The sequence below is a fragment of the Salvelinus alpinus genome, chromosome 9 (genome assembly GCF_045679555.1).
Source record: "Salvelinus alpinus chromosome 9, SLU_Salpinus.1, whole genome shotgun sequence".
NCBI classification, from domain to species: domain Eukaryota; kingdom Metazoa; phylum Chordata; class Actinopteri; order Salmoniformes; family Salmonidae; genus Salvelinus; species Salvelinus alpinus.
Genome location: NC_092094.1, coordinates 27,937,984 through 27,959,607, shown reverse-complemented (window position 1 = coordinate 27,959,607; position 21,624 = coordinate 27,937,984). Strand labels below are relative to the sequence as shown.

The following is a 21,624-nucleotide window of genomic DNA, read 5'->3' as shown; positions in this document are numbered from 1 at the left end:
ACTCCGTAGTCATGGTTGATCAAGTTTGTAATTTATCCAGTTGACATATCTTTTGTGACGGTTTAGTGTATGTTTGTGCATTTTAAATATTAACTTTGCTATCAATTCAGTTTGTTACTGTGATTTGCATCTGCTCTAAACATTCTCACTTATTTGGATAGTTACAAAAATAAGGATTAAATGTTCTATTAACTGCTCTAATGAATCTTGTAAAATTCACAAATATGTAGGGTTCTTACTATTCATATTTTAGCATGGAGAGGGCTGGACTGAGGGAGAGATGGTAGCTAAAATAACTGCAGTCAGGTGAATAAGTTCATCTTGACACCTTTATTCCTGTCCTGCTGCACAGTTGCCATTTTGTTAAAGAGTAAATACATCTTAAATAGTTAAAACAGTTGATATTTTCACAATCAAACTTCCAAACCCACATCCTCTCTCACATGTTCACACTACAAGCAAGCCCTTTTTGGTTTCAGTCCTTGGGCAAAACCCCCCAATGTCCATGTTTTTGTCCCCAAAAGTCTCCCTTCAGACATGATTACCGATGGCCTGCTGGTCTTGTATTCCTCAATGACAATTGATGTCCAGTTTCTAAGCATTTACCTTTAGATGTGTGCCCATAACTGCCAGTCAGTCAAAGCACAGAGTATAGACAGACAAGGGACATTGTGTGAGATGTAGAATATAACAGCCAACTATAGTTCAGACAACTGTACAGTTCACATCTAACACCAGAGGTCTACTTGATAAACAAGTTACATAGCAGGTCTGATTTGTTTAACATTACACAGTAGATCACTATGGGGACAAAGATCTACATTTGTTTAAGATTGGCTATTTATTTTTCAAGGTACAGAGTATCTTTACGGTTATGGAGTGCCCTATACTAATACAACACAAATAATATTTTCTGTTAAACACTTTTTTTCAGACCCCAAAATCATCAACAATAAATTGAGAATAAAACACACAGAAGACCAACATCATCCCTGAATCCCTCAGAGCTCCAGAATATAATCTGTGGTCCACACAACACAGTAGAGGTGTTCCACCCAGACAGAGCCAGAAAAGGTATAGTGGCTGTTGTCGGAGGTAACGGTCAAGCCTGTGTGCAGTGTCTTCATCAACAGACCCCTTCATCCCCTGGGTCCAACATATGAAGGGTAGCAACCCAGGAAAGGTGAGATGATCTTGGGGAGTATTGTCTGACTGCAGGGCCCTCATGGTGAAGGGAGCAGGTCAAAAAACTCTTACATTCCAACTGGTGTAATTGTGTTCAGGTAAGATGGGGGTAATTCAGAAGAGAGTGTTTGTTGGAGGGGGCAGCTCTTGGAAAACCACATACAAGAGCACGTACTGTACGTATACTAAGGAACACCACTCACATGTATGATAGCAGCAAAAAGTCAGTGAAATTAAGCATTTCTAGCGACAGAATAAAGTGATTATTTTCCAATGTTAAGGTCTATCTTCTAGACAAGAAGTCAAGGTGTTGGCTTTGACTGAAGTCTAATGAGGCATCAATGTACAGTATATGGGTCACTGTGGCTGAACTGTGGGGGTAAGTACCTTCAAAAACAGGGAGGGGGAAATAAAAAGCCAGTGGCTCTTATACGGTAAAAATAACACTTATTGAATTAAGATTGCCATAATTAAACAAACTTAGTTTGGACTAACACACACAAAAACCATTAGCTAATCAGACAGGGCATGCTGTACAGAATCTTATCTGGTTGGACTGTTTCAGAGTTCGTTTTTCCTCATGTCTGTTAGTCAAGGGAAAGATAAACAAATCCCAGAAGGAGCAAATCTCCAATCGCCACCAGTGATTCACAACAGTTATCCACAGAGGAAAGCAGACACAGACCACCACAGAAACACCTGCTTCAGGTGTTCACTACTCTAAGGCATGAAGTACTAGCTAACAAATAATAAGGCAAGTTAAACAGGACCAAGCAGTGTTCATTTGTATTGGCAGCCCTATGCTGCGGTTAGTGTTGTAGAGAGCGCAAACGCTAGTAGGTCTACCTACACATATCTGGATAAGAGCGTCTGCTAAATGACTAAAATGTAATATTGAGAAATATCACAAGAGAACCCCTAAAATGAAGAACGTTTTCCGCTGACTTTTCTTGCAAATGAAGTTGGCTCGTACATGACTAGCTTGAATCAAATTATCTTCTTAGGGAACCAAAGATCCAACTGAGGCAGTAGCGAGTAGAATGGGAGAGAAGGTTATTTTATGAGCCCAAAACAGTTTTATCCCACATATTACCAGTAATTTAAGGCAGGTCTTGTGCATTAGAATTTCAATTTCACACATTTCATCCAGGAACATAAGATACAAAGGCGAGACATTTCTAGACATTCCCGTTTCCTGAGCCTTGAAAACACAGTGAGGACCGATACTTACAATCTAGAAATGTCAAACTATACTAAACAACATACAGGTGTCTAAGCAAAGGAATAGGAAAGAAATTAATGCCACCAGTGTCTTAAAATAGCACAATCTCAAAGGGTATTTTGTTCCACTTCCCTGAAAGGCTGTGCAAGAAGAATCTTTCACTACATAACCATCCCATGGTAAATAATGGCACTGCATGGACCAAGGAATGACATTAGTCTCCCATCCTTCCAACTATCATTCCACCAAACCTTGAAGGCAACAGCAAGTAAAATATCCCTCATGTACCCCTCCCTTCTCCACCCAAGAAATACAAGCAAATAATAAATAGGGATGAGAGAGATGGTTTATTCCCAATTCTTAAACCTAGTCAGACAGTAAACATTCCTATTGCACCAGAACCTACAATATCGATTACTATATTACTCCACAAAGAGAACTCTTTAGCACACTGACATGTGCGCGCACACACGTCTGTGGGGGAAGGAAATGTCACTCTGGGAAAATGAGTCCATCCATCGGTCTGATCCACAGCCATGCCCACGTAAGGGCCCGAATAAGGACTTCCTCACGGTGACAGGTCTTAAAATAGCAACAGCCCATCACACGAAATAAACATCCTGGCTTACTTTACAGTGCCGAGTATGATCACCTTCAAAACCTTCGATCACAAAAAAAGTCACTTAAAAAAAGAAAAGAAAATGGGTTTGACCGCTAGACTAACCGTAGAAATAAAAAAAAAAAATCCTATCTGGCGTGTCTTGTCATGCTCCGTCCCCATATTTGTATCCGTAATAATGAGGTTACTGCAGAGCCCCTCTAGAGAGGAACAAGGAGGCTGGGGGGAGGTTAAATTAGGGATGGGGATTTAGGCTACTACCATCCAGTCTTTTCAGGGGGTCAAATGTAAAATCAGGGTTTTGAGGTGTTGGTGAAGGGGACTCACCAGGGATTGGATTGGTGACACCTCCCTTTAAGACCAGTGTTGAGACTGTAAAACAATAACTTAGCAGGAACTCATTGGAGCTGCCCAGCATGATCACACTGGTGAGAAACAGTCATTAGTGGTGTTGCTCTGGCAGACATGGACTCAAAGAGGGGACAGACAGCCTAGTCTAGCATGTCATGGCCTGGCAGGGGCAAGATCCCCCTCTCCCCAATGTCTATGGTACAGTCAGCCTGGTGGTGCATCTGCTTTTCTTAGACTGTACTCTTCAGTTTCAAAGTTTGTTGTTGTTTCATCCTCCACCATCATTCTTTAAGTCCATTCTGCCACTAGGTCCACTCCTCACCCCGAACTGGTAACCTGTGGGAGAGAAGCATAAATTATTAAGACATTGTGTAAGGATTCAGTGTCTCTTTGCTGTGATCGATGTTGTTGATTATGCTTGGGATAAAGTTGATAATGGGCTGAGTTTCTGAACGACCTCCATCACGACACCACACAGCGGCAGCTCATGCAGTCCTGTCCACTCTCATCCGGAGGGTTGAGCTTCCTCAGCTTGTGCTGCCTGATCTCTCTCACTAGCGTGTAGAAGGCGTCCTCTACCCCCTGCAAATAAACCAAACACACAGTCAGAACAATCTGCAAAACGGTGGGCATTACATATTTACAAGTTCGTAAACTTGATGGCCATCAACAATATAACTTCTGTGTATTTGTAGAAAATGTTCCCAGCACTGCACACACACACATATATATATCGCACTGAGGGACACGCACTGCTCTCCCTGTGTGTGTGTGTAAGAGTACCTGTCGTGTCTTGGCAGAGGTCTCGATGTAGGGAATTCCGTAGCTGCGGGCCAATTCCTGTGCTTGCCGCGTGTCCACAGTACGCGATGGGAGGTCACATTTATTACCCACCAGGACCATGGGCACGTCGTCAGAGTCTTTCACACGTTTGATCTGTTCCCTACAGGAGGACAGAAAGACACTGGTCAGTTCCCTGCTTGGTTTAACTCGTTTCTTCAAATATGAGGACCATACTCGACATTACATGGGCCTTAAACTACAGGAACTACCATTTAGAATAACTGTAGTAGTATGTAACTGCTTGTACATATACCCAGTGATGTGGTGGTGAAAATAGGTGGGTAAACTCTGATCGCTGTGAAAAAAAGTTACGCTCACTATAGTTTCAATGAATTTTTCCGCAAAGTGTGTTTACCCTCCACTACACCAAGTTTATTATAGTAAATTGAAACGAATCATGAACAAACGATTCAGTAAACAGATTTTTTTTTAAATTAACAAACACATTTAAAAAACTAAAACTATTATCTTTGACTCCAAAACTAGCTAAAATAAAATAAAAACCATCATGAATTAAAAAACAAAATGGGATTTTCAAGCCTTTGGAGGGGGCTTTCAAGATACTTAATCTGGCGGGTAAATCCATCCAGGAGGTGGTGATGTTTCAAATAGGCCTAGTTTGTGCATCACCATCACTAGCTAAATGGAAAAATTGGCTAGGTATCTAGCTTGATTCTTGTACAAAAAAGTTAAAAAGCATTGGATTGGTGTAAACCTGTCCAAGAGAATTTCTTTCCATCATATTTTTTGCACAAGTCTCAGCGCTATTCCTTTTAAATCCAAGCCACATTGAGATGGTTTAATTGATCAATTAAACCTAACCTATAGCCTGACCCATTACCTTATGCATTACCGCCGCTCAGTTGCAAGAAGTGACATCCCAAAAAACTATACAGCACACATGGTTCCTAGCCTCCCTCACATGCTTTCTGTCCCCAACAGTAAAACTAAATAGAAATATTGCTATACAACTAAATAAAAACTAGCAAATCAGGTCTGAAAACAAATGGAAACCCAAATGAATTTAACAATCAGAAAACAAATAAATAAAAACAAACTATAATAAGCTTGCTCTGTACATATCCACCTGTAACACCATCATACCACAACTAATGTATTTTGTAAAGTGTTGCCACAATCAATTCCCAAGGAAGGAACGGGGTGTTCGTGGGTCATTTCACCCTTATGTATTTGGATCCTACCTCCCTCTCCTTCTCTCCATAATCAACACCACAGTCAGACACTAACGGCTGTGCTGTACTGCTGGGGGAGGGATGGGGCAGCAAACAGCATGATCTCATCTCTCCAGCATCCATCTAGCCAGCAGGCCAGGGGAGTGTGAGTGTGTGAGGGGAGTGGGTCAGATCTGTTTGGAGATCTCAGCACAGTCACAAGCAGGACAGTGAACCGGATGTATGATTTCTAGCGGTGGTGTTCCAGGTTGTGGAGCCTGGCACGCGCATGCCCAATGTCTGTGGCTGTGTATATATGAGGAAATGGATGGGAAGGCAGCGAACAGAATGAGCTAATCACTTAAGCAAGCAGCCAGTCAGATGACTGCGTGACGGGACCAAATGGACTGGGTCAGATCTATACATCAACCCCTCAATTCACCTTCACCACCTAGCAGTAATACCCAATGCAAGCCTAGTGGAGAGATGGAGAGAGACGGGGAGTGGAGAGATGGAGAGCGACGGGGAGTGGAGAGAGAGAGAGCGACGGGGAGTGGAGAGAGACGGGGAGTGGAGAGAGACGGGGAGTGGAGAGAGAGAGAGACAGGGAGTGGAGAGAGAGAGACGGAGTGGAGAGAGAGATGGAGTGGAGGCAGAATAGATTATCATCATCTCCGTCTGGAATTCTTGCCTCCCTCCGTGTCATTGGGAGTGTTCCTCCTCTGCTCTACTCTCCTCCCTCCGTGTCATTGGGAGTGTTCCTCCTCTGCTCTCCCCCCTCCGTATCATTGGGAGTGTTCCTCCTCTGCTCTACTCCCTCCGTGTCATTGGGAGTGTTCCTCCTCTGCTCTACTCTCCCCCCTCCGTGTCATTGGGAGTGTTCCTCCTCTGCTCTACTCCCTCCGTGTCATTGGGAGTGTTCCTCTGCTCTACTCTCCTCCCTCCGTGTCATTGGGAGTGTTCCTCCTCTGCTCTACTCCCTCCGTGTCATTGGGAGTGTTCCTCCTCTGCTCTACTCCCTCCGTGTCATTGGGAGTGTTCCTCCTCTGCTCTACTCCCTCCGTGTCATTGGGAGTGTTCCTCCTCTGCTCTACTCCCTCCGTGTCATTGGGAGTGTTCCTCCTCTGCTCTCCTCCCTCCGTGTCATTGGGAGTGTTCCTCCTCTGCTCTCCTCCCTCCGTGTCATTGGGAGTGTTCCTCCTCTGCTCTCCTCCCTCCGTGTCATTGGGAGTGTTCCTCTGCTCTACTCTCCTCCCTCCGTGTCATTGGGAGTGTTCCTCTGCTCTACTCTCCTCCCTCCATGTTAATGGGAGTGTTCCTCTGCTCTACTCTCCTCCCTCCATGTTAATGGGAGTGTTCCTCTGCTCTACTCTCCTCCCTCCATGTTAATGGGAGTGTTCCTCCTCTGCTCTCCTCCCTCTCTCCTCTGGTCTAATTGAGGCAGGATCGATTTCATTGGCAGCGTGCTGTAATCACTCCAAGGCGGAAGGCTAAGCTTTCTTAAGCTTTCTATAGCTGTGTTAAATGCTAAGGCATGACATCACCCAGCTAGTTACTGCAGAGAGCTTTCACACAAGACAGCCATGACCCCCCACTGTCACATACAGCCCTCTGGCCGGTCAGACACACACACACACACACCTGTACTGGTGGATGTCCTCGAAGGACTTGGTGTTGTTGATGGCGAAAACACAGAGGAAGCCCTCCCCTGTCCTCATGTATTGGTCCCTCATAGCGCTGTACTCCTCCTGACCTGCAGTGTCCAGGATGTCCAGCAGACACGTCTCCCCATCAATCACCACCTGCTTCCTGTATGAGTCCTGAAGGGGGGGGGGGGACATCCTCCAGTTACACTGCTACAGACAGACTGCCGACTGATTCTCTACCCAAGTGTTTTTTTTATTTATTTTTTTACCTTTATTTAACCAGGTAGGCTAGTTGAGAACAAGTTCTCATTTGCAACTGCGACCTGGCCAAGATAAACCATAGCAGTGTGAACAGACAACACAGAGTTACACATGGAGTAAACAATAAACAAGTCAATAACATGGTAGAAAAGAAAAAAAAAGAGAATCTATATACAATGTGTGCAAAAGGCATGAGGTAGGCAATAAATTGAATAATTACAATTTAGCAGATTAACACTGGAGTGATAAATCTACCCAAGTGTGCACTTGCTCACTCCTGCTTAAGGATTTACAAAAATTGGTTTGGTATGTAAGGATGTTTGTAAGTTAAACGGAACTGTGGCTGTGGACCAATTTAACAAACTCAACCCCTGGTGCACTAAATTAACATACAAACCATCTGTAGGGCATTCACTCACTGCTGTACAATGTAGAGAAAAACCGGGCAATTCAAGAGGGTGCTATGAAATGAATGTCAAAAACATATTTGACTTTACCCAATGTCATTATAAATTACACAGAACTAAATCATTAGATTGTTCTCTACAATATTATAAACCTAATATACTTGTACTTGACCATGTTGATGAAATAAGAACGTTAATTTGCTGTGACCGTAGCTAGTTTAAACTGTGCAGCTCTTGGTTGTATCTCTTCCATATTTGGCGTTGTGAGGTGGTACAATTTGGAGGCGTTTCCACTGGTTGGACCAATCAAAATCAACTTGATACCCTTGTCATTTTCACCTGCAGATTCTTGGCTTTCATTGCCTATATTGGCGATCACACTACATTGAGATGGGTTGTTTCAATGGCAATTTAAAGGGAGAGACAAAAACAGGAAAAGATAGTCTTCGCGGAGGGTGAATACTGAAATTCAGCCTCTTAGTATTGTAAATAAATATATATTTAGTCCTTCTTTCATTTTTTATTCAGCGGATTTCATTTAGAAAAAGCCCATGTTTTCACATGCGAACCTGCAGCCACTAGTTGGCATGTAACTTCAACTGACAAGCTGAGCGCCTTTACAAGCTGGCCACACCGCTCGGGTCGCATGCGCGAGTGTAGATTTTTTATTATTCGTTTTTTTTTTTTTTTTTACATACATGTTATCCAATCATTGCACCCACACTGCTCGTGAGCGTCTGCGTAGCCAGGATCTAAAATATAACTTTCTTCTATTTGTGACGCTCAACACGCTGCAAGTCATGCCTCTCCCATCTCCTCATTGGCATATACCCACGTGCCATCACCTCAATGATTCTTTGGAGCATATACCCACGTGGGTGAATGAAAGATGAACTGAGGTCCACAGTCTAGTTGGTGGTGGTAATGCACCTTAAAATAAAGTTGGTTGCCAACAACCATATAAAGTCCAAAGAAGAAGCAGCCTGAAGGAGGAGAGATTACTAGAAAAAGTTGGTTTACCCTTTTATCTATGGATTAATTGTCAGAGTTGAAGACCTTGTGCATTTCAAGTAAAATAACAACCCAATGTTTATATCCAATTTAGGCAGCAAGCTAGCTAGCAACAGCAAGCTAGCTAGCAACAGCAAGCTAGCTAAATTGCCATAAATGTTTAATGCTTTTCGACTTGTCCAAGTTAATATAATTGGTTCAGAGTTTGTTTTGATATTTCAACCTGTGTCCTGATTACGTCTGGTGTGGGGGGACAAAATCAACTTGCGCGTGTGCGGTCTGGTCAGCATGTTAGAGTTCTATTGGGCAGTCAGCACTTCATGATCATTCCAGTGATGACATTAAATTCACTCTAAACATGCTAAATTCTCAGAGTAAATCTTCTGTAACGTTTGAACCATATATGGTAGACATGGTTTTTGGATTATTTATTTTCTGAATTCTCTATGGAATGGACACATTTGTATGAACCTTGAATGAATGAATCCTTTTATGGGTGAACACCCTACAATCTGTAATGAATGAATCCTTTCATGGGTGAACACCCTACAATCTGTAATGAATGAATCCTTTTATGGGTGAACACCCTACAATCTGTAATGAATGAATCCTTTTATGGGTGAACACCCTACAATCTGTAATGAATGAATCCTTTTATGGGTGAACACCCTACAATCTGTAATGAATGAATCCTTTTATGGGTGAACACCCTACAATCTGTAATGAATGAATCCTTTTATGGGTGAACACCCTACAATCTGTAATGAATGAATCCTTTTATGGGTGAACACCCTACAATCTGTAATGAATGAATCCTTTTATGGGTGAACACCCTACAATCTGTAATGAATGAATCCTTTTATGGGTGAACACCCTACAATCTGTAATGAATGCGCTAATGAAGTATAAGCTGAAATCCATTGATGCGTGTTCAATATACTAACTAACCAACCATTTACACATCTGTTGACTAGGCTTAAAGCATGAGTCTGGATCTGGGACCTGATTGATAATCTCTCTCACACACAGGCACACATACGTGCTGTGTGACTAGCCATGCTGTGTGACTGGCCATAGAAGAGGTAGTGGTATCAAAGGGGGCAGAGTTGCAGGGCCAAGGTTTAGTGTCCCAACACACAGACACAGGGTGCAGGGTCTGTGTGCTAGTGCATAGGGGCCAGGAATGCACACACAAAAAGGACATTGTCTGTCCAGAGGCAGGCGTGGTGACAGAGAGAGAGAGGGAGAGAAGAGAAAGCAAACTCTTGTTCCCTCTCGGTCTTTAAAAATATCTTATAGTGAACGGAGAGGAACTAAATTAGGAGTAGCAGTGTAGTAAAAAATGTTTTAAATTATAATAACAAAAAAAAATCTGACATTTGGAGAATTTAATTGATAATGAGTAGCCTGTTTGGTAATGAGATCTGGTAGTTAAGTGGTCTCTCCAGTGAGCCAGTAGTCACACTAGCCTACTCTACTCTGTTCACTACAGACCAGGGGAGGGGCCACATTAGCATGACATCAACCACAGCTCTGGAAACGCGCACACGCATTTGGGCTCCCGAGAGGCGCAGTGGTCTAAGGCACTGCATCTCAATGCTAGTAGAGTCACTACAGACTAGGGATGCACGCTATATCGGTAAGCATATCGGAATATTAACGAAAAATGCCAACATCGCCCGATGTCTAGTTTAACACCGTTGTGCAAAACCGATGTCAAAGCTGATGTGCATATCTATATAACGTAATGACGGCACGAAAAATACAGAGGTACACGTGCAACACAGCATTCCTAACCTAGCCCACATCTGCTGTGTGGATCTATTTTGAAGTTTCAAAAGGAAAATAACAAAAAAGGCTATATGCAACATTTGTGCTGCTATTATTACCTGAGGGGAGAAAGTGAAATCTTTCAATACCACAAACCTAATTACTAATTTAAAAGTGCATCACCCCCAGATGTTCAGCGACTACTTAGAACAAAAGTAGAAGAAAAAAACTAAGCGCACACTCCCAACAACTAAACAAGTTCAAGTCGAGCAGTCATTTGAAAGAGTAAGAACATTTCAGCGAGACAACTCAAAGGCAAAATCCATTAACACCAAGATAATGGAATTCATTGCCCTTGACAATCAACTGTTCTCTGTCGTGGATGATGTTGGCTTTCGCCGACTGGTCGAGCACCTTGAGCCCCGGTACACACTACCAAGTAGGCGCGATTTTTCAGATGTTGCCCTACCGGAGTTACACAGTATTGTTGAAACGCACATCCTTGAGCTACTTACTATGGGCGTCACTGCTATTAGCTTCACGACTGACATTTGGACCAGCGATGTCAGCCCCATGAGCATGCTGAGTCTGACAGCACAGAGGGTCGACGAGGATTTCACACTGAGGAAAGCCGTATTGCATGCTCAAGAATGTGCTGGTTCTCATAACGCTGCTGCCATTTCAATGGCATTTGAGAACATGTTTGAAACCTGTAAACATGAACACACTCCTAGCGCTATTTGAACAACTGACTCAAGAAATAAGCTAATCAACTGCGTCTGCAGCAGACGTGATACCCTCTGTCATGGCATTGAAACGTCTGCTCAACAAAACTCCACAGTCTGTATCGGCAGTTAAAACTTGCAAAAGTACTCCACTAGAGGCTGTGAACAAGCGAGTCGGTGGGTACAAGGACCGCTACTTCGATGCAGACAAGAAACAGGGATTACGTGAAATGTTAGACACAGTTGGACAAGATGGAAATGGACACAGTGACAGTGCGCACCGAGGAAGAGAGGCTACGGACAGACAGCTGAAACTTGTATGAAATCCTGGTTGAGAATGAAACGACTGAACAACGAAACAGCACAGCAAGTAAGTGAAAGAAATAGGTTTTGATTATGTTTTACTGGTCATGTGGACATATGTAAATGCCAACAAAATAACTTTGTGGTCAGTGTGTTTGTTTCAACAATTTAACTGTACAATAATTGCTAAATAAAAAACGCCACTAAAATTTGAAATATCGGTTACCGGTATCAGTTTTTTTGGCAAGGAAAATATTGGATATCGTATCGGGCAAAAAATGTAATGTCAGTGCATCCCTACTAGAGACCCTGGTTCGATTCCAGGGTGTATCACAACAAGCCGTGATTGGGAGTCCCATAGGGCGGCACAAAATTGGCCCAGCATCGTCCGGGTTAGGGTTTGGCCAGGGTAGGCGGTCATTGTAAATAAGAATTTGTTCTCAACTGACTTGCCTAGTTACATTTTAAAAATTCACAGTACATACCTCTATGGTGGGGTCGTATTCATCCACAAAGTGGTTTTGGATGAGCTGGATGGTGAGTGCACTCTTCCCCACACCTCCAGCCCCCACCACCACCAACTTGTACTCCGTCATCCTCACTGCTCCCCACACACACTGCTGTGAGAGAGAGAGAGGAGAGAGCAGCAGATAGGAGGGGTAGAGGGAAGAGAAAGGTTCATACATTTGACCATATTTTCTGTTCTTAGATGTCTATTCATTGGCACGTGTTCTGTTTGACATTAGCTTCCCTGAACTCCTACCTCACTATTCTGTTAACCACCACCTCTGCCCAGAGGTGAGATGTGTATGTGTGTTTAGGGCAGCTGAGTTTGAGTCCCTCTTAGAGGAATGTCAAATGTGTTGAAGGTACTCAATGTTCCAATCCACTCCCACACAACACGAGAGAGAGAGAGAGACACAGAGAGGGAGAGGTTTGACACAGAGTGCTCCTCATTGATGCCTACCTCACAAATCGGAAGCCTCGTGTTTTTTATACAGCATAGAGGCGCTGTTTCTCTGAAAGCATGTGTGTAGCACGTGAGCAGAGCATTTGAATAGCCCCTTAATGACAGTTGAGTACGATGCTTCTTCTGGTTACTGATAGGCTTGCGCCCATCAAGAACCTGACTGTTAGAACTGCCAAATTCCCCCATGGATAGATGATTAGTTGAAACTGTATGGCTGAGAGGGATGAGGCAAAGGGAATAGCAAATAGGTCTGACAACAGAGGACTGGCAAACATACAGTAAATTGAGAAATCATGTAACTAAACAGAAATAAGAAACTATACTATGGAACAAAGAAATTATATAAAAGAATGATTGTAAAACACTCAAGTACTTCACATGAAATTCCAGGCAAAAAACCTAACTACACTCCAACCGTCGTCATTGAGGCAGATGGCTTGTTCATAACAAAACCCTTTCATATTGCCAACCACTTTAATACATTTTTTGTTGATAAGTTAGCTAATATTAGGCATGACATACAAACAACAAATACTGAGCCTTCATATTCATGCATAACGGACCAAATAACGAAAGACGAGCACTGTAGTTGAGTTCCACAAAGTGGGGGTGGAAGAGGTGAAAACTACCTGGTACCAACAACCTGGATGGTAAATTGCGGAGGTTGGTAGCGGAATACATTGTGACTCCTGTTTGCCACATCTTCAATTTTAGCCTCGAAAACAGTGTGTGCCCTCCGACATGGAGGGAGGCAAAGGTCATTCCACTACCCGAGAATAGCAGAGCACCCTTTAATGGTTCAAACAGCCAACCAATCAGCCTGTTACATGTGCTTAGCAAACTTTCCGAAAAAAATTGTGTTTGATCAAAGTTATTTTATAGAAAACTAATTAACAGACTTTCAGCATGCTTATAGGGAAGGGCACTCAACATGCTCGGTACAGACACAAATTACTGAAATAAATTAAGAAGATTATGGGAGCGTTTTTTTTAGACTTCAGTGCAGCTTTAGTGTTCTCTTCCCTGTGCAAACAAGGGTGTCCAAGAGAATGTTGAAGTCCTTTGGTTGCTCAGATTGCCGAAAACCAATGTCGTTAAATCCAACGTGAGTGCCAATGGTGACAATATTAGAATAGTTGTCTAAAACTGAGGGCAGGAAGGAGTTGATGTCTTGGACATGGGCACCTGGGTGACAGTGGACCTTGGTGGGCCCACAGGCAGGCCAAAAAATAAAGTAAAAATATTCACACCATCGAGCTGCCCACAATGATGGTGGTCGTGATTGAATCCGATGGGGAAGGAAGAATGGGCCTGCCCCGGGCAAGGAGGAGGTGGTGTGCTTCAACTCATGCCAGCTTGACTCACCGCACATGTACCAGTAGCAGCGGATGGCTTCGGAATCATCGGGGAGATGGAGGGCCCAAGACCTTGTTTCCTTTGGTCAGCACCCCTGGATGGCTGCTGGCTGTTGGTGTACTCCCAGGATTAGCACTGACTCCCGGAGCAGGTATGTCCGCCACCAGCAGAGCGAATCTGTTTAATAGCGGGATCTGATCTTCTAGAATATATGGAGGCCGACCAGACTGCCTCCCACCCAACCTCCACCTTGCCAGTGTCCAGTCTCCCACTGGCTGCGGAGTTGAGCTTTCCATCTGTCCAGTGGATTGGAGCAGGTCAGTACCGCCCGACTCATCGACCCCTTGGCTGTAGGAGGCATTTAGAACTGAAATTGTGTGTGCCTTGTCTGCATCAAAGTACATCTTGTTTTCCCCACAGCTCAGCTAGCAGCCAGAGAATCTCTTCCCAAATCTGCTTGATGATAAATTAAAAAATTGTCTGTTCCAAAATATATCAGTGCCACCTTATTTTGTTTCTCTTGCATAGATCTCACACCTAGCACATTTGAGCCCAGACGTAGACACATACCACTGTTGTTTTGACTCTAGCGTTAACTTGCTCTGTTAGCAATTATGCTAACTATTGTTTTGTTTTTTTGCAGAAATCCAGGACACAAAACATGCGGTCCAGCTGAAAAAGCTAACTGCGTCACGGAATTCTTAGTAATCAGAAATTCCAATGGTTAAAGATGTTGACATGAAAAAAATTAAAATAAGAATTAATAAAAACAGACGGAGTGTAGACAGTATAGTCGTGGCCAAAAGTTGAGAATGACAAATATAAATTTTCACAAAGTCTGCTGCCTCAGTTTGTATGATGGCAATTTGCATATACTCCCAGAATGTTATGAAGAGTGATCAGATGAAATGCAATTAATAGCAAAGTCCCTCTTTGCCATGCAAATGAACTGAATCCCAAAAAACATTTCCACTGCATTTCAGCCCTGCCACAAAAGGACCAGCTGACATGTCAGTGATTCTCTAGTTAAGTGAATAGGGGGGGCGCTGTTTTCACTTTTGGAAAAAATCGTGCCCAAATTAAACGGCCTCGTACTCTGTTCTAGATCATACAATATGCATATTATTATTACTATTGGATAGAAAACACTCTGAAGTTTCTTAAACTATCTGGTGAGTAAAACAGAACTCATTTGGCAGCAAACTTCCATACAGGAAGTGAAAAATCTGAAAATGAGGCTCTGTGTCAGGGCCTGCCTATTCAACTGGCTTTTATTTATGGATCTGTATGCACTTCATACGCCTTCCACTAGATGTCAACAGGCCGTAGAAGGTTGAATGGGGTGTCTAGCTTGATCTGAGACCGAATGAGAGCTTGGAGTGACAGGTCCGCTCTTTTGTCAGTATTGAACTGCGCACCAGGGAACCTCACATTGTCTTCTGAAAAGCATTCGGTATACACTACGAATTGCTCTGGCTCTCATTTTATTGGATACATATGAGAAGAACATCATAAAGTAGGATTTTCAACATAGTTTGACCAGTTTATTTGACGTTTATTGGGAATTTTTTGTTCCAAGCGCCAAGAGTTGATGGGCATGTTCACGCCACAATGCTAGCCAAAGTTGCTAATTCGACAGAAGAAATGGACATTCTAAAACCAAACAACGATTTATTCTGGACCTAGGACTCCTTGCACAACATTCTGATGGAAGATCAGCAAAAGTAAGACAATTTATGATGTTATTTCGTATTTCTGTGTAATATGTTGAATCCAACACGGCGGAGAATAGGTGAGCGCTGTCTCACAATAATGCATGCTGTATGTTGTGGTAAAGTTATTTTTAAAAATCTAACAGCGGTTGCATTAAGAACCAGTGTATCTTTCATTTGCCATACAACAAGTATTTTTATGTAAAGTTTATGATGAGTTCTTTGGTTAGATTAGGTGAGTGTCCAAAATATCTCTGGACATTCTGGTGAATTGTTGCTACGTATTCACAATGTATAACCACGATTTGCAGCTCTAAATATGCACATTTTCGAACAAAACATAAATGTATTGTATAACATGATGTTATAAGACTGTCATCTGATGAAGTTGTCCAAAGGTTAGTGATTAATTTTATATCTATTGCTGGTTTTTGCAAAAGCTATGTTGGCGGTGAATAAATGTTTTTGTGTGTTTGGCTATTGTGGTAAGCTAATATAATTCTATATTGTGTTTTCGCTGTAAAACACTTAAAATCTGAAATATTGGCTGGATTCACAAGATGTTTATCTTTCATTTGCTGTACACCATGTATTTTTCATAAATGTTTTATGATGAGTATTTATGTATTTCACATTGCTCTCTAATTATTCTGGCTGCTTTGGTGCTATTTGTGATGGTGGCTGCAATGTAAAACCAGGATTTGTAGCTATAAATATGCACATTTTCGAACAAAACATAAATGTATTGTATAACATGATGTTATAAGACTGTCATCTGATGAAGTTGTTCAAGGTTAGTGATTAATTTGATCTCTATTTGTGGGTTTTGTGAAAGCTACCTATGCGGTGGAAACATGGTGAAAACATGCCGTTGTGTGTTTGGCTATTGTGGTTAGCTAATATAAATACATAGTGTTTTCGCTGTAAAACATTTTAAAAATCGGAAATGATGGCTGGATTCACAAGATGTTTATCTTTCATTTGCTGTATTGGACTTGTGATTTCATGATATTATATCCCTGTCCCGTTAGGCTAGGCTATGCTAGTCAGCTTTTTTTTTCTTCTCCCGGATCCGGGCTGGGTATCACTGAAAGGTTAACCTGTTTAGGCCAGGGGTGCCGCTAGCGGCACTCCTCCCACATTCCATTGAAAAGGCAGAGCGGCAAATTCAATTTCTTTTTGTTGAAATATTTAACTTTCACACATTAACAAGTCCAATACAGCATTTGAAAGATAAACATCTTGTCAATCCATCCAACATGTCCGATTTTTTAAATGTTTTACAGAGAAAACACCACATATATTTATGTTAGGTCACCACCAAATAAAAAAAGACAGACAGACATTTTTCACAGCACAAGTAGGCTGCAGGTAGCATGCACAAGCCAACCTAACTAACCTAGAACCAACCTAAATAACCTAGAAAAAACTACCTCAGATGACAGTCCTATAACATGTTACACAATAAATCTATGTTTTGTTCCAAAAAATTGCATATTTTAGCTATAAATCAGTTTTACATTACTGCTACCATCATAGCTACAGTCAGAAATCGCACGGGAGTAGCCAGAGTAAATACAGACACCAACTACCTAATTACACATCATAAAACATTTCAGACAAATATATGGTGGATAGCTAATGAAAGACAAATATCTTGTGAATACAGACAATATTTCCGATTGTTGAAGTGTTTTACAGCGAAAACACCACATATATTTATGTTAGTTCACCACCAAATACAAAAGACAGACAGACATTTTTCACAGCAACGGTAGCATGCAAGTAGCTAACCTAACTAACCTAGAACCAACCTAGAACCAACCTAAATAACCTAGAAAAAACTCCCTCAGATGACAGTCCTATAACATGTTACACAATAAATCTATGTTTTGTTCGAAAAATGTGCATATTTTAGCTATAAATCAGTTTTACATTACTGCTACCATCATAGCCACCATCACAGCTACAGTCAGAAATCGCACGGGAGTAGCCAGAAAATACAGACACCAACGTCAACTACTAATTACACATCATAAAACATTTCAGAACAATATATGGTGGATAGCTAATGAAAGACAAATATCTTGTGAATATAGCCAATATTTCCGATTTTTGAAGTGTTTTACAGCGAAAACACAATATATCGTCATATTAGCTTACTACAATAGCTAACATCACAACAGCATTGGCTCAAGGCAAACGGTAGCATAGCACAGTTCGACAGATATATATGAAATAGCATCCCAAATTGGGTCCTTATCTTTGTTGATCTTCCATCAGAATGTTCTCCAAGGGGTCCTTTGTTCAGAACCGACTTTATTTGGATCCATAACGAACGATTTCCCTCAGAATTAGCAAGCACACTGGCCGTGCTTTGCTAACCTCTCGTTCTTGAACCAATTCTTGCGACGCATCACGTCTAAAGTCCAGAATAAATTTCAATAATATAATTAAACTATATTGAAAAAACATACTTTAGGATGATATTGTGACATGTATCAAAGAAAATCGAAGCCAGAGATCATATTCACCTTTAAAAAGGTTCTTCCATGAGCCGAGTACAGGTCCTACTTCGCGCCCAGGGAAGAAAAAAAAAGTGCGCACGTCTCAGTCCAAGAGGTTGTGTTCAGTCCCTGATCGAGATAATCAACTGATTTCTTCTCTCACTTCCGCATGACACCCAGGCGAAGGCGTATGACGTGTTTCTACAGTCATAAGTGACATGCCCTTTTATAGACAAGCTCTTGAAGAGAGAGTTCGCTTTTGGAAATCTCACTTCCGGTTAGGAAATGGTCTGTAAAAGGAGTTCTGTTTCACTTAGAGAAATAATTCAAACGTTTTTAGAAACTAGAGACTGTTTTCTATCCAATAGTAATAATAATATGCATATTGTACGAGCAAGAATTGAGTACGAGGCCGTTTAAAAATCATACGATTTTCCCCAAAAGTGAAAATAGCACCCCCTGGTCCCCAACAGGTTAACACAGGTGTGAGTGTTGATGAGGACAAGGCTGGAGATCACTCTGTCATGCTGATTGAGTTCGAATAACAGACTGGAAGCTTCAAAAGGAGGGTGGTGCTTGGAATCATTGTTCTTCCTCTGTCAACCATGGTTACCTGCAAGGAAACACGTGCCGTCAAAATGGCTTCACAGGCAAGGATATTGCTGCCAGTAAGATTGCACCTAAATCAACCATTTATCAGATCATCAAGAACTTCAAGGAGAGCGGTTCAATCGTTGTGAAGAAGGCTTCAGGGCGCCCAAGAAAGTCCAGCAAGCGCCAGGACCGTCTCCTAAAGTTGATTCAGCTGCGGGATCGGGGCACCCCCAGTACAGAGCTTGCTCAGGAATGGCAGCAGGCAGGTGTGAGTGCATCTGCACGCACAGTGAGGCGAAGACTTTGAGGATGGCCTGGTGTCAAGAAGAGCAGCAAAGAAGCCACTTCACTCCAGAAATGGGAAGAGGTCTGTCCATGATAGGACATTGCTCTGCCTTCTTCACATCTCAGTCGACTAGACATGTCCTACAGGACTTAGTTTTGTCGCACCTGGAATACTTCCCAGCTGTGTAGTCATGTGCGGCAGAGGGACATAGGCAATTTGCAGTCGGTCCGTAACAAAGCAGCACGTATTGCACTTTGACATGCATGTCAATCTCTCCTGCCTCAAAGTTGAGGAGAGAATGACTGCATCTCAAATTGGTCTTTGTGCGAGGTGTTGAAGGTACTGAACTGTCTGTTCAAAAAGTTAGCACACAGTTCGGACACTCATCGACATGCAATCAGAGGTCTCTTCACAGTCCCACAACAGACTGAGAAACGCAAAGTATTAAATAGAGCCATGGCTACATGGAACTCTGCCATCCCATGTATGACAAGATAGCAATAAAAACAGATAAATCACCTTACTACACATTAGTTAGCAGTAATGTGACTGACATCAACATGAGGCTTGAAAATTACCATATAGTTATGCACTTGTAATTTGTACTTGCTAATAGATTTTTATAAATATTATTAAAATGGGTTTACTGACCACAACCCATTGAATTAATATTAAGTGTTGATTATTTGGCATCAGGAGAGCACAGCGCATGGAAGAAAGCAGTGAGATATGCAACATTGTTATGTTTCTGCAAAAAGTTCATGGCAAGCCGGCGATGCAAAGAGTGCGGGGGCGCTTAATTTCGGTTGCTCGGGGATCAAACTCCCCTCTTCCCCAGAGTCAGCCCCAGATCTTCAGGGCTGAGCCCCGGAGGTTCTGTGACGTCCCTGCTGGGGTCCACACAAAGTATGAAACATTACATAATACAGAACATTAATAGACAAGAACAGCTCAAGGACAGAACTACATACATTTTAATTGTCACACAGCCTACATACATACAGACAATATCTAAGTCAAATACATACAGTGCAAATTACAATACAAAATATACAAAATGGCTTTGTCTCCTTAGTCCTTTGTCTCCTTTGTCTCCCAAAGGGTGTCAGCCTAGACCACAAATGTATGTTTTGCATTAAATAATGTTCTAGGTATGTGCAATATAGCAGGATTGGGATTTTAGGCTGCTATCCCTTGGATTATGTTGGAACTGCGTAAACTCACATTAGCAGTACGCTTGTATTAACTGTAGAGTGGGGGGGACACAGAACTTTTGTAGATAATATGTACAAATACAGGCACCTAACATGATTGAAAATCATGAAACATCCACACGAGCTCAGCCATCCACATACGCACGTGCAATTATTGAACTGGGAACATTTTACAACATGTCACAATCAGAACGATTGGGAACTACTCCACGCTGGGAAGATGTTTTACATGACACAGGGCAGACAAGGGCTCATGATTGGAGTAGTCATTGCAGTGTGTAATGCAGTGTATCCTAGTTTGTTTTACACCGTCCCAGCAGGGAAAAAGACTCGGGCTGAGACAAAATCATTTGGGGTTAAAGCCCCGATCTGGTGACGTCAATGAACCCCAGTAAGAGTTGCTGGTTCTTTCGCAGCGGCTAATAGGGAAACTAATAAAATACAAATTCTTGACGCATTAAATATTGGCAAATGTTAAAATGGACAACGAACGCAAAAAAATTGAACATCCATAATTTCTCTGATATGTTCCATAGAAAATAGATATCTGCACACCACGTTGAGTGTACTTTGTGGCACTGCAGCAGTGATAGCCACTGGGGTCAGTGAGTTCAGAGGAGAGAACAGAGAAGGGGAAGCCGTGCAGTCAGTCAGAGGGTTTTAGGACTCCCAGGTGTACCTCGTCGCCCCCCTCAGTGGTTGGGTCCGGCGCAGCAATTACACAGGGCTACCCTGTCATAAATCAGGGGCTCTCATTAAACAACTCGGGCCGAATTCATTAGTTTTGCAACGGAAAATGTTTTCAACAAAAACGAGCGCTTGTTATTGGACAAGGTAGGTCCCTCCCCGTTTTTCCTGCCTGCTTACATATGTCTCCTAGTGAATATGATCCAGTTGGACCAGGCCCTGTTCTCTTCCAGAACACATCCTTTCCTCATCCTGTCCCGGCTGTATCACACCTGGCCGTGATTGGGAGTCACATAGGGTGGCGCACAATTGGCCCAGCATCATCCTGGTTTGGCCGGGGTAGGCCATCCTTGTAAATAAGAATTTGTTCTTAACGGACTTGCCTAGCTAAATAAAGGTTACATGTAAATAAAAATAACTTGTCTGACATGACTGGAGAGAGAGGGACTCAAAACACACAGGCGGTCTGTGGGAATCCTTTAAAATGCATCCTTCAGCCTGTTTTGACCACTGATCTGAGAGGCCAGAACACGACAGGTGAGAGCTATGTGGTGGAAATCTACTGTATCCAATCCATTCACCGATCAGTGATGGAGAGGGAGGGAGCAAAGTAAGAGTATTGAGACCCTGACACAGTGAGGTGTCGAGTTGAACAGTATGTACACGTCCAGTCTCTCACTGCAACAGATTGCAGAATGGAGCGTGTCTGACAGAGATTCAGAGATAACCATGGACACTAAGTTATTCCAACAGATCATCAGATATGAATGTAGCCTAGATGAC

General features: G+C 42.4%; 1 protein-coding gene across 1 annotated transcript in view; it reads right to left on the bottom strand.

The window, feature by feature from the left end:
• Nucleotides 1-311: 311 nt before the first annotated feature.
• The window catches only part of LOC139584574 (GTPase HRas), a 29,741-nt gene continuing 8,428 nt past the window's right edge, over nucleotides 312-21,624 (bottom strand). The window contains exons 2-6 of the mRNA XM_071416592.1: nucleotides 12,001-12,135; nucleotides 7,034-7,212; nucleotides 4,161-4,320; nucleotides 3,835-3,959; nucleotides 312-3,713 (exon numbers count right to left, since the gene is read on the bottom strand). Of these exons, the coding sequence (XP_071272693.1) occupies nucleotides 3,840-3,959; nucleotides 4,161-4,320; nucleotides 7,034-7,212; nucleotides 12,001-12,111 (570 nt within the window). The 5' untranslated portion in view covers nucleotides 12,112-12,135 and the 3' untranslated portion in view covers nucleotides 312-3,713; nucleotides 3,835-3,839. The remainder of the gene's footprint in view (nucleotides 3,714-3,834; nucleotides 3,960-4,160; nucleotides 4,321-7,033; nucleotides 7,213-12,000; nucleotides 12,136-21,624) is intronic.